The 12,003-nt window shown below is 29.3% G+C and overlaps 1 protein-coding gene across 1 annotated transcript in view; it reads right to left on the reverse strand.

Annotated features, from left to right (window-relative positions):
- Window positions 1–12,003, reverse strand: part of LOC117180847 (probable ATP-dependent RNA helicase Dbp73D) — a 43,221-nt gene that overhangs the window by 26,425 nt on the left and 4,793 nt on the right. The window contains exons 2-3 of the mRNA XM_033373381.1: window positions 4,864–5,846; window positions 41–268 (exon numbers count right to left, since the gene is read on the reverse strand). Coding sequence (XP_033229272.1) covers window positions 41–268; window positions 4,864–5,846 — 1,211 coding nt within the window. The remainder of the gene's footprint in view (window positions 1–40; window positions 269–4,863; window positions 5,847–12,003) is intronic.

Genomic DNA, 12,003 nt, shown 5'->3' on the forward strand with positions numbered 1-12,003 from the left:
AAGATAATAAAAGTCTGTTATATATGAGAGGAGAAAATACCTTTAGATACAAGTCCTTCCTGCTCTTTTTCAAAGGAAGCAGCTCCCGAAACTAATCCCACCTTTAACCGCGTATTCTCAAAAGTCGAATGACTCGCAAACTTTTGTGTCACTTTAAAAACCTGCGTTGCCAATTCCTGTACAGGCAATACAATTAAACAACGAATTTTTCGTATAAATCTAGTCCTCAGTATTTCCACGATGGGTAGGACATAAGCCAAAGTTTTACCTGAAAAATAAGAAAGCTTATTATCACTTAATAAATACTTCGTCTGATTTACAATTTTAAAATTCTGGACAAAGAAGGGGATTGAAAAGGGATTTCATTTATTATTAAAAACTTTTTATAGCGTATGGGTATGTCGTGAATATTGAACGAAAGTAGGGAACTTTTTATTAAATTTGACCATACGTGATAAGAAAAACTTATAATTATATATTAATATATAATTATATATTCGTTTTAAAATAATTTGAAAGAAAAATCATTTTTTAAATATTTTAAATAAATAACAATTCAGATAAATATTGTCAGTTTATAACAAATTTTTTAATTAGTTACAATAAATTTAAATTTAAAAAAAATAAAATTTTATTTTAATAATTTATTAAAATAATTTTATTGTAAAATTAATTAATTAATTTGATTAAAATTGATATTAAAATATGTACAAATTGCTCGTTGCCTTCTAATAGTAGCGCCTTTTATTTAGAGACTTTTTAGTTATTTTTGTGCTTTAAAAAATGTTTTTAGCTACATTTAAAAAACCTGTTTTTGTTTAAAATTAATCTCTTTTGGTTGAGTACTGAACTATTTTTCTGAAAATTCTTTTTTTTTTTTTTTGATGAATTCACCTGATTTTAATTTAAAATTATAATCTTTTTATTTGAAATATTAAATATTACATTTTACATTAAGAAGTAATATTTTTAGTGAAAACACAACTACTTGACTAAAAATCGAACAACTTTCATCAAAATTATCATTGGTTTGTTTGTTTGTTTCTTAAAGACCCATTATTTTAGTTGATAATTTAACTATTCTTAAAAATTTTTTTTTTGCAAATTAATATTAATTGTCCCATTTTTAGTTGCAAAATTTATCCTTTCAAGTTGAAATTGTAACTTATTTAGATAGAAAATTGATTTATTTGTTTGAAAATTCACTTTTTTGTTGAAACTTTGTCCTTTTTCGATGAATTCAACTGCTTTTTATTATCAATCTTGCTTTATCGAAATATCAACTTTTTCGTTTCACGATTTACCTCTTTGCTTGAAAGATTAACTATTTGGTGTAAAATTGGCGTGAATATAACTGCTTTGTAAAAAAATCGTCTTTTTGGTTTGTTAATTCCATAAGTTTATTAAACATTTTACTTTCTTAATTTAAAGATCAACAATTATGTTAAAAATGATCTTTTTTGCATGAATTCAACTGATTTTATTTAAAATAATAACTTTGTTGTTGAAAATTCAACTATACTTGGTTAAAATTAAACTATTTTCTTAAAAAATGTTAGTTTTTTTTTGTATAAAGACTTATCGCTTCATTTAAAAATTCAAATATTTTTCAGAAAATTCAACTGCTCAGTAAAAAAACTATTTTTTTTTTAGTTTTTTTTGTTATGATTCATCTTTAAAGTTTAAAATTTCTTTAGATTTAAAATTCAACAATTTGTTTGCGATTTTTTTCCTCAACTGTAAAATTTATTTTGGTTAGAAAATCATCTATTTTGTTTTGTTTTTCTTTATAGATGGATTCATATGTTTATGATTAAATTTTTTAAATATTGTTGGGTTAAAAATGAGCTATTTGTTTGAAAATAAACTTTTTCATTGAAAATTCAACTGTTTAGGAAGAAATTTTTTTTTAATAAAAATCAAACTACTTCGCTGAAGGGGGTAATATTTTGTTAAACATCAATTTCCTTGATTAAACTTGAATCGCTTTAGTTGAAAATTTGTCTTTTTTGTTACAAAATTGATCATTTGGATTAAAAATGTATCAATGTTGTTTAAAAGTAATCCTTTTTAGATGAAGATTAAGTTTTTCGTTGAAAATTCATAATTTTTGTTTAAAAATGTAACTATTTTGTAGAAAAATAAACTACTTGATTGTAAGTTTAACTAATTTGTAAAAAATTCATTCTGTCGTTAAAGATTCATTATTTCATTTGAAAATTTATCTTTTAGGTTGAAAATTGAACTATTTTGTTGAAAATTAGTTCTTTCATTTTTTATTTCAAATTAATTTTTTAATCCCAAAACTTAACCATTCCATTTGTAGTTGCAAATTTGAAAAAATTTATTTGAAACTCGTATTTTTTGTGAGAAAATTTATCTTCCAAATTGAAAATTCAACTATTTTGAGTTGAAAATGCATTCAACTTTTTTCTTTCTTGATTAAAAAATCAACAATTTTATTGAAAATTAATATTTTTTTAAATAAATTCAAGTGTTTTCATTTGAATCAAATCTTTCTTGACTGAATTATCAACTATTATATTTTTGGTTGAAAATTCAACTACTTCATTAAAAACAAAATTGTTTGTTGACGATTTATCTTTTTAGTTTAAAATTAATTTCTTTTTTGTCAAAAATGTACCTATTTTGTTGAAATTTCATCCTTTACATTTAAGATTCAACTACTTGACTGAGACTTAAACTACTTTCTTTAGAATTAATTTTTTTTGTTGAGAATTCCTCTTCTTTGATAGAAAATTAATCTTGTTGACTTAAAATTTTAAAAATGTAAGGCGTTTAAAATTTAATATACTACCTTCAGAAATTTTATTAAAAAGAATTTATTCCCCTATTATTGTGATTAATTTCCTTATTGTCCCTTTTAGAAATCGGTATCATCCTAAATTCAAAAAGAATCGCTTTCAAAGCTTCTTGTTTTTTTAATTTCTCCAATCTCTCAGATTGACCGTTTTAATCGAGGAAAAAAATTCCCAGTCATTTTCTGGTTTCGCAAACATTTTTCTCGATCAATACAATTTTTTAAATCGAACTCTATTCTCAGCTAACAGTTTTAAATGAAATGCAGATAAAGTGCAAAATTCACAATTTTTAACTTTCATAAATTGTGGAGTATAAAAATTAAGTTCCAAAAATATAAATCTACATTAAAGTTTCCAATACACTTAATCAAAAAATCAATCAATGAACTTTAAACATTTTTTAAATTATATTTTTAAGTTTTTTTAGACTATAAACAATAAAAATGTAAAAATTAGAATTTTTTTAAACTTAAAAAGTTCTCAAATTAGAAGTGAAATTATTTGAATTTTAAATAGTTTAAGCCTCCTTGAAAAGCTTTAACATTTTATTTCAAATTTTTTAGAAATCTAGAAGTTGTTTTAAATTTTTTTCAAATTTAAACTAATTTTTGAAATTTTTAAGAACTTCTAAATAGTTTTTAAAGTGAATTAAATTTGTCTTACAAGTTTTAGATAACCCTGCGAATGAAGAAAAAATTTCTTAAAATTTGGATTTATAAATAACAATTGAAAACTTATTATCTGTAGAACAAATTAGAGTAATTTTAAGAGATACTTAGAAACTTTGAAAAATATTCAAAATTAATTTTGAACTTAAAATTATTTCAAATAATTGAAACGAAGTATGTGTATTGCCAAAAGTGGGCTATTCGTGCCGAAATTTCGGTGCAAATACCCACAGCCTAATTTGAAACAAAAAGTACATTTTTTGAGATTTCTGACAAAATATTTTGAAGCTTCTTAAGAATTGTGAAATGCTTTAAAAAATAAAAACAGTTTCTTAATATTCCTAGAAAAATTGAAAATGATTTTTCATTTTTAAAGATTATTTTAACAGAATATTTAAAAAGATTTTAAGAGATTTCCAAAATTCTCAAAAAATAGCCTGGAAGATTTTAAGGATTTTTTTTTTAAATTGCAGGATTTTCTCAAAATAGCAGGCAAAATTCGATTTAAAAAAAAATAGAATTGATATCGATTCAAGGATTAAATTAATTTTTAATCTTTTCAAAACGTCTAAATATCTCTTAAAATTACTCAAATTTTTTTTACAAATAATAAGTGTTCAATTATTACTCATACATAAAAATTCAACAATTTCGCTTGAAAATTAAACATTTTTTGAATAGAAGAATAAAAATGGCAACGTTAAAAGTTTAAAAGCTTTTCGAAAATTGAACAATTTAAAGCTTTCTATGTCAAACAATTAAGTTTCAAATTGTTTAATTTTAAATATTTGGCTTCAATTTCCTCGTCTTAAATTAACAGTCAAGTTAAAAATAGTTTATAAAATTTCAATCGCACATTTACATTTTTTTAATGTCTAAGACTTTCGAACTAAACCAGTTAGAATCTGGAAATTGAACAGATTCTGAATCTTTTTATCACATCAGTTATTGTTTAGTTTTTAATATTTAAAGTACAAATCCGTTTTAAAAATTATTTATTTATTTATATTTACAGTTGATAAAATAAAACTGTTTTCATAAAAAAATTTCAACTTCAAAGGCTTTCAATTTTTTAATATTTAAATCATCAAGACTGCACTTAAAAAATTTTTTAATTAAAAACAAAAATCTAAAATTGAGAATTTAGAGTAAAAGATTTTCGAATTACGCATTGTAAACTGACATTTCCCATTATTCCCGGTTTCAGAAATGTTTTGTTCATGAATCTTGGAAAATAATCGAAACATTATAAAAAGGGGAGAAAGGGGAAAATTAGAACAAATTTTTGATTTTAGGGGGAAAAAATTAGACAAAAAAAGGGGATGGAATGTAATGCATGAAGCTACTATTTGTAAAGTAAATAAAGAAATTACCACTTCCGGTGGGAGCAGAAACACAAGTATCTCTCGCCCATAGTCCTTTTTTCCTATCCTCGTTGCATTTTAATAGCCATGATAGTAGTCCAGCCTGAATCGGAAAGAGTTTATCGAAACCCTGACTCTCTAGAATTTCGATAAGCTTCAAATCCAACTGGCCTTCTTCCTTAACTTCTTCAAGAGAAGGTCCACTGTTTAAAACGGAAGAAACAACTTCCGGATTCGCTAGCCAATCTGGCAAAACTCTTTTAACAATTTCCCCCTTCATTTTCTTCCCAGCTTTCAAAATTGTGAACTCCTGCCTCTCTTCCTCCGAATCATCCTCAGAATTATTAAGATCCTCTGCCAATTTTGTCAATTTTTCCCGTGCTTTTAGGAGATCATCGCGACCTAAACCTTCAATTGAAATATCCACATCTTCCTGCTTCTTTTTCTCTTTCTTTTTCTTCTTCTTGGTAAACTTAGTCATTTGATTTTCCGTTATATCTGGTTGGAGAATTTCCCCTTCGTCCTCTTCCATTCTAGATTCTTTACTGATTTCTTCCTCGGCATTTTTACTTCCTTTCTTTTTTCCTAATTTCTCTATTTGGTGAACTTCTGCCGAACCATTTAATTGTAAATGTTCTACTTTCATTTCAATCTCATCTTTATCTACTTCCATAAAAGAGTTTTCAATTTTATCTTTTCCTTTCTTTCCGTTCTTCTTTTTAATTATTTCTCCATTAATGAAACTTGTAGATAAATCTAAGTCACCTTCTGCAGTCGATGAATTCAGGGTTTCGTTTAATTCAAAACCATTTTGTTTTTTCCCCTTTTTGTATTTCTTATTTTTTTTTGCATTCTCAGGTTCCAGAGACTCCTTGGAACGTTGTGCAGCAGCAAGTTCCTTTTGTCGTTTCCGTTCTGCAATCCTTTTCTGTAGTTGCAGGAGATGACTTTCTTCAGTATCCAGTTTCTCAATCTCCTCATCTCCCGTATATCTGATTACAATTTTCAAGAAATGTTATAAATTAAAATAATTTTAATAGCATAACTTTATATCCAAGGATTAAGCGATTAAAACGTGATCATCTATTTAACGAAAAAGAGATAACAATTGTTCATGTTCTTTTATGGTATTTCTTTTTAATTTATGTTCTTCTACTTAAGTTTGTCACGGGCCGTACTTAAATTACATAACGGATTATAGGCTCTCTCTAAGACCCCACCTCCCGTCAGTAATAAAAAAATGCCCCCCCCCCCCCCTAATTGTACGTACTTTTTAGTTTCCAGAAATTTTTTGCTCGTTTTTTCTAGTAATTTTCATTTTAATCTTGTAATATTTTTAACATAGAATATTCTAAAAACAGAATAAAACAGTATTTCAAAAACAAATTTTTAAACTTTAAATTTATTCATTTATCTTAAACAAAAAATGTAGTTTCGACTATCAAATATGACTTTTTAAAAACATACTTGAATTTTCAACCTAAAAATATAAATTCCCAACAAAAGAGTATCATCGTCTATATTTTAATCAACAAAAAGATTAAAATTGTACTACAACCAAAATTTTTAAACCAAAAAGACAAATTTTTAACAAATACAGATTTTTGATTCAAGAAAGAAATAAAAGTTTATCTACACCATTGCAGCTTCAAGCCAAAAGACGAATTTTCTCTTTAAAAAATGAATTTTCAAACCAAAATATGATTTTTCAGCAAAAAGTTCATTTTCGACTTAAACCGATAAATTTCAATCAAAAAGATTTAAATGATACAAAAAAAAAGAATTTTAAAACCAAGAAGAGAAATTTTTAACAAATAAAGATTTTTTACTCAAGAAAGAAATGAAAGTTTATCTAAATTGTTGAAGCTTCAAGCCAAAAGACGAATTTTCTCTTTAAAAAATTGAATTTTCAAACCAAAATATGATTTTTCAGAAAAAAGTTAATTTTCGACGTAAACTGATATATTTCAATCAGAAAGATTAAAATTATACAAAAAAAAAGAATTTTAAAACCAAAAAGAGCAGCTTTCAACAAATAAAGATTTTTTATTCAAGAAAGAAATGAAAGCTTATCTAAATTGTTGAAGCTTCAAGCCAAAAGACGAATTTTCTCTTTAAAAAATTGAATTTTCAAACCAAAATATGATTTTTCAGCAAAAAGTTAATTTTCTACTCAAACTGATGATTTTTACCCAAAAAAACATTCAGTTTCAAGCCAAGAAAATTATGTTTTTAACGAAAAATGAAAATTTGTAACTAAAAAGATAAATATTAAAAAAATGTAAAAGTTCCATTTTCAGTTTAAAAATTAATTACACTTCAGTGTCTCGTCCTCTAGATCACTTGCAGTAGCGTCAGCTGCTCGGTTATAAACACAAATTTTAAGGGATAAAAAATTTAAGAAATTCATAGTTTGCCACGGTACGGAGGCTCCATCCACTACCATGTCCCGATCTCAATCAAAAATATAACTGATAGCTGTATTCAACGCTTTAAGATGTTTTGCAGCGAGTTCTAGGTCGTGTGAAGTCTTGTTAAGAGTTGACAATACGACAGCCTTGCTAACCTGGCTAAGGAGATTTGGAAGTGGTGCAAGCAACGAGATTTATGGATTTCAGCGTCATACATAAGATCGGCCGACAATGTTAAAGCTGATAGAAAATCGAGGTTTATCTCACAGGAAACAGAGTGGACTCTTTCCCCAGGCGCCTTCAGGAAAATCAAAAGTCTTTTTGGAGCCTTCGATTTTTCCTTTTTGCCTCTGTAATATTAATTCAAAATATTCTCGTTTCATTTCATGGTTTCCAGATCCAGAAGCAGAGAGTGTCGACGCGTTTACAAGCTTTCGGGAAAATGAAAACTTTTATGCTTTTCCTTCATTTGCGTTAGCCCTGAGAACTTTAAAAAATATAAAGGTTAACCAAGCAGAAGGGTCGTAGTTCTCCCTTTTTGGGCTTCTCAACCGTGGTTCCCCTTGTTCAACCAATTGCGAACATCAGAATCAATTATTCTAGGGCCAAATAAAACATTGCTCTCTTCTCCTTTTAGTGAATTCCATTCCCTGTGAAGAAGCCTTACCCTGGTTGTAGCCAAGTTATCGGGCAAGCATACAACTTTGCAGTAGAGGGAATTTCCACTCCATCCTTGCGGGTTATCCTGGTGTTTCTCGCTCCCGCGACTCTCCAGCAGTACACCAGGCCAATTAAGCTGTGGTGGGAATTCTGTCAGAAGAAGAAAATTTCGCCCTTCGAACCCCCAACATCGTCGCTACTGGATTTTCTTACCCTCTCGTTAGAAGAAATAAATGCATATGGGACACTCAACTCATATCGATCTGCTATCGCCTTAACTGTCAATCGGGATATTGGGAAGGATCCCATAATTAAAAGATTTTGCAAGTCGCGTCCAATATAGGGGGGGGGGGGTTTAAAGGTTTCAGCGTAAAAAAACACTCTTTTTGTGATTTTTTTTTCAAGAGTATGGATTGAGCAAATGTATTTAAACTTTTTATACATTATTAAGTATACCTTTGGCAATATCCTGTATTTTTTCCATTTGAAAATATTTAAAAACAAGCCAGTGACAGAGATTGTCCGAGAACGGCTTGGAAAAAAAACAATTCTCGGTGTTCACTGTATCTCGGTCGGAAATTATCGGTAATCAAAAACAATTTAAATTTAGTCAAAGTATCATCAAATGATCCCCCCCCCAACGTTCTCTGATTATATTTTTTTGCATTGTAAAATTTTTGGTGGTCATCTAAATTATAATCTACTATTTTCCACGAAAAATTTCACCATTTTGGGGGTGGAAAACACACTTAATGTAAAAAAAATGTTTTGAACTAAACGTTGGGGGAGGTATTTTATATGTAGAAAATGTGTACCAACTTTGAATTTAATCGGTAAAGTAGTTTTGAAATAGCAGTGAACACGGACTTTGAAAAAGTAGTTTCGAGAAAAAAGCGTTTATAGTTTTAGAAGTCCGCAGCTGTCAGTGCTGTAGCGCTAGAGGACAGGAGACTAACTACTGTCGGCAAGAAAACTGGAAGCATCTGCCTTTGAAGCTCAACAACTCAGTTAAAAAAAATGTCAGCGCAAAAAAAATAGTCATTTAAAAGCTGAAAGTTTTCTACGTTAATGAGCTTAAAGACGTTTATGCAAAATAAATTTTGTGCATAGCAGACTGAAAAATGTAAAAAAAGTAAGGATTTTCGGGTACATTTAAGAACAGTCAAGTTTAGAGCATTATTTCTTATACAAGGCGATGGAAAAATTTGAAAAAATTCATGAGTATGAGGATAACTGTTGTGAACCAGTTGCAGTTGAAAAATTTAAAAAATAATAAAAATTATTGCTTAAAAGTACAAAAATGTGCAACTACCATATATTATCTTCAGTTCTAATACAGATATTAAAGCGATTCAAACTGCAAACTGTAATGGATATTTATTTTCCATCACCCGGGAGGACGTGTTGTCTTCTTATTTGCGAAAATCGCGATATTTTTATACGTTTTTCTTGTTGGAAAACAAGTGACAGAAAGCAGTGGTGGGGGGGGGGGGCTTTTTTGTTTTACTGCCGACCACTGGCGCCATTCTTCGACCCCTGGGTCTGAATGCTTGGATGGCACCTGGCCAGGGGTCGAAGAAAGGGACCAGCGGTCGGCAGTGACAAAAACGGGGCCTCCTGCTTTCTGTCACTTGTTTTCTAACAAAAAAATGTCTAAAAATATCGCGATTTTCACAAAAAAATAAGACTAACACATCCTTACGGGTGATTGAAAATAAATACAGAGCCTATCCATAACAGTTTGCAGTTTGAATCGCTTTAATATCTGTATTAGAACTGAAGATAATATAGTTGCACATTTTTGTACTTTTAAGCAACAATTTTTATTATTTTTTTAATTTCTCAACTACAACTGGTTCACAACAGTTTTCCTCATACTCATGAATTTTTTCAAATTTTTCCCATCGCCCCTTGTATAAGAAATAATGCTCTAAACTTGACTGTTCTTAAATGTAGTCGAAAATCCTTACTTTTTTTACATTTTTCAGTCTCCTAAGCACCAAAATTTTTTTACATAAACGTCTTCAAGCTCATTTACGTTGAACACTTTCAGCTTTTATATGAATGTTTTTTTGTTGCGCTAGCATTTTTTTTGACTGAGTTGTTGCTCAGATCGACTTAAAATTTGGGGAGTATATTCTTGAAAAAGAATAGAAAAAAAGACAAACAAAAAAAATCGATTTTTAGAAAGTGCAAACCTTTACCCCCACCCCCCCCCCCTAAAGCCTCAGAGTCCACGACATAATTTTACATAGGACCCAACCCCAGTACTTACCTGCTTCAAATTGCTTTATCCTAACAACAAAATTTCGCTCAAAGATATTTCTTTCAAGCTGGTCACATTATTGTCCCTTGCAACAGCTCAAAGACAAGAAACGATGACATTGATGAAGTTGAGTAACATTGTACAACAAGAGGATGCTATTCATATTAAAATAACTGACAGAGTAAAAACTTCAGGCGTCAACAGAAAACAGCCCTTACTGACTACCTTTTTTCAAGGACCAACCAGCTCTGTGCGTTGCTTCGACGTTTTTGAACTACAACGAAAGAACGTCCAAAATAAGAGCCGATGGTACAGATCAAATATTAATCTCCTTGAGAAAACCTCATGAGCCCTGCTCTGCCCAGACTGAGTAGATGGATAAGGACCATCCTCTCGAAAAGCGGGATAGACACTAAAGTTTTCACGTCTACATCTGCGGCTTTACGCAACGGCGTTTCCCTTGATGTCATTCGTTGGTCCGACTCGTCAAAAGTCTTTGCCTTATTCTATAATCGCCCAGGTTTCAAGTCAAAAGGTTTCAAGCTAAAGGCGATATGATTCTTATTACGCTAAGGAACTTAATTTTATATTTTTCTTGCCCATAGTTTTACGATTGTGATAAGTTTTGTTTTTTCTGCGTTCTATTTCATTTGTTCAATTCTAAAGATCGCTATGTCTCAAGGCTTACCAATAAACGCACCGTTTAGTGTTTTCGAAATTAAAAATGTTTTTTGAGTTATTTTCCAAGAAAGTAACCGAAATATCACCATTAAAACTTTAAACAACTAAAAGTGATCTTGAAGACGAGGCACTGAAGTATAATTATACGATCAAATGAACTTATCTTAGTGAAGTTCGATCGTAATTATATGATGTGTCTCGTCCGAATAGATCACTCCCTCCCTGTCCCCTTTTCTTTTTAGGTTTCATTTTCCCATACGTGATCTATTCGATTCCGGCGATATTTCGTCATAAAAATTAATGAAGATCGGGACATGGTAGTGGAAGGAGCCTCCGTATGGCGGAAAACTATGAATTTCTTAAATTTTGTATCCTTTAAAATTTGTGGTCATAACCGAGCATCTGGCGCTACTACAAGTGATCTATTCGGACGAGACACATAGTACAATTACGACCGAACTTCACTAAGGTAAGTTCGTTTGATCGTATAATTTTAAATAAAAAAACAGGCTTTTCGAGGAAACAGTTAAATTTTGAATCAGGCATTAGCCTTCAATACAAAATAAATGTTTAAAATGCAGTTTAACTTTTACCCAAGTAGTTTAATTATCAACTAAAAAACATTATTTTTAAAAAATAGTTAAAATTTCAAATTATTTCATTACAAAGTGATTCAATCAAATTTTTGAAACAATATAGTTGAATACTTAAGCAAAGAATAATAATTTTTTAACCAAAATTTGTACTTTCATACAAAAAAATTTTCTACTAAAACAAATGAATTTTTAAATCAAAATGATAAATTTGGGGAAAAAAAGTTGAATGTTCTGTTAAAAAATAATTTAGTTGACTTTTCACGACCATAATGCATTTACCTCTCGCTTCGCGTTCGATAATTTATTTACCTCGCGCTATGCGCTCGATCTTTGAGCATAGAATCTTTAAAACTAAAGGTGAAAATATCGACAACAGTAATTTGATGATTGTGAATTCTCTTTTTTTAAAGCTCCGTCGGATTTAACGAACACATCCTCATCACGTATCTCGTGCTTCGCACTCGAGTTTATCCCTGAAATTTTATATCATTTCCATAAATGTATATTATTCTAATTCGTAACTTGCATCGTTATT

The sequence above is a fragment of the Belonocnema kinseyi genome, chromosome 9 (genome assembly GCF_010883055.1).
Source record: "Belonocnema kinseyi isolate 2016_QV_RU_SX_M_011 chromosome 9, B_treatae_v1, whole genome shotgun sequence".
Classification (NCBI taxonomy): domain Eukaryota; kingdom Metazoa; phylum Arthropoda; class Insecta; order Hymenoptera; family Cynipidae; genus Belonocnema; species Belonocnema kinseyi.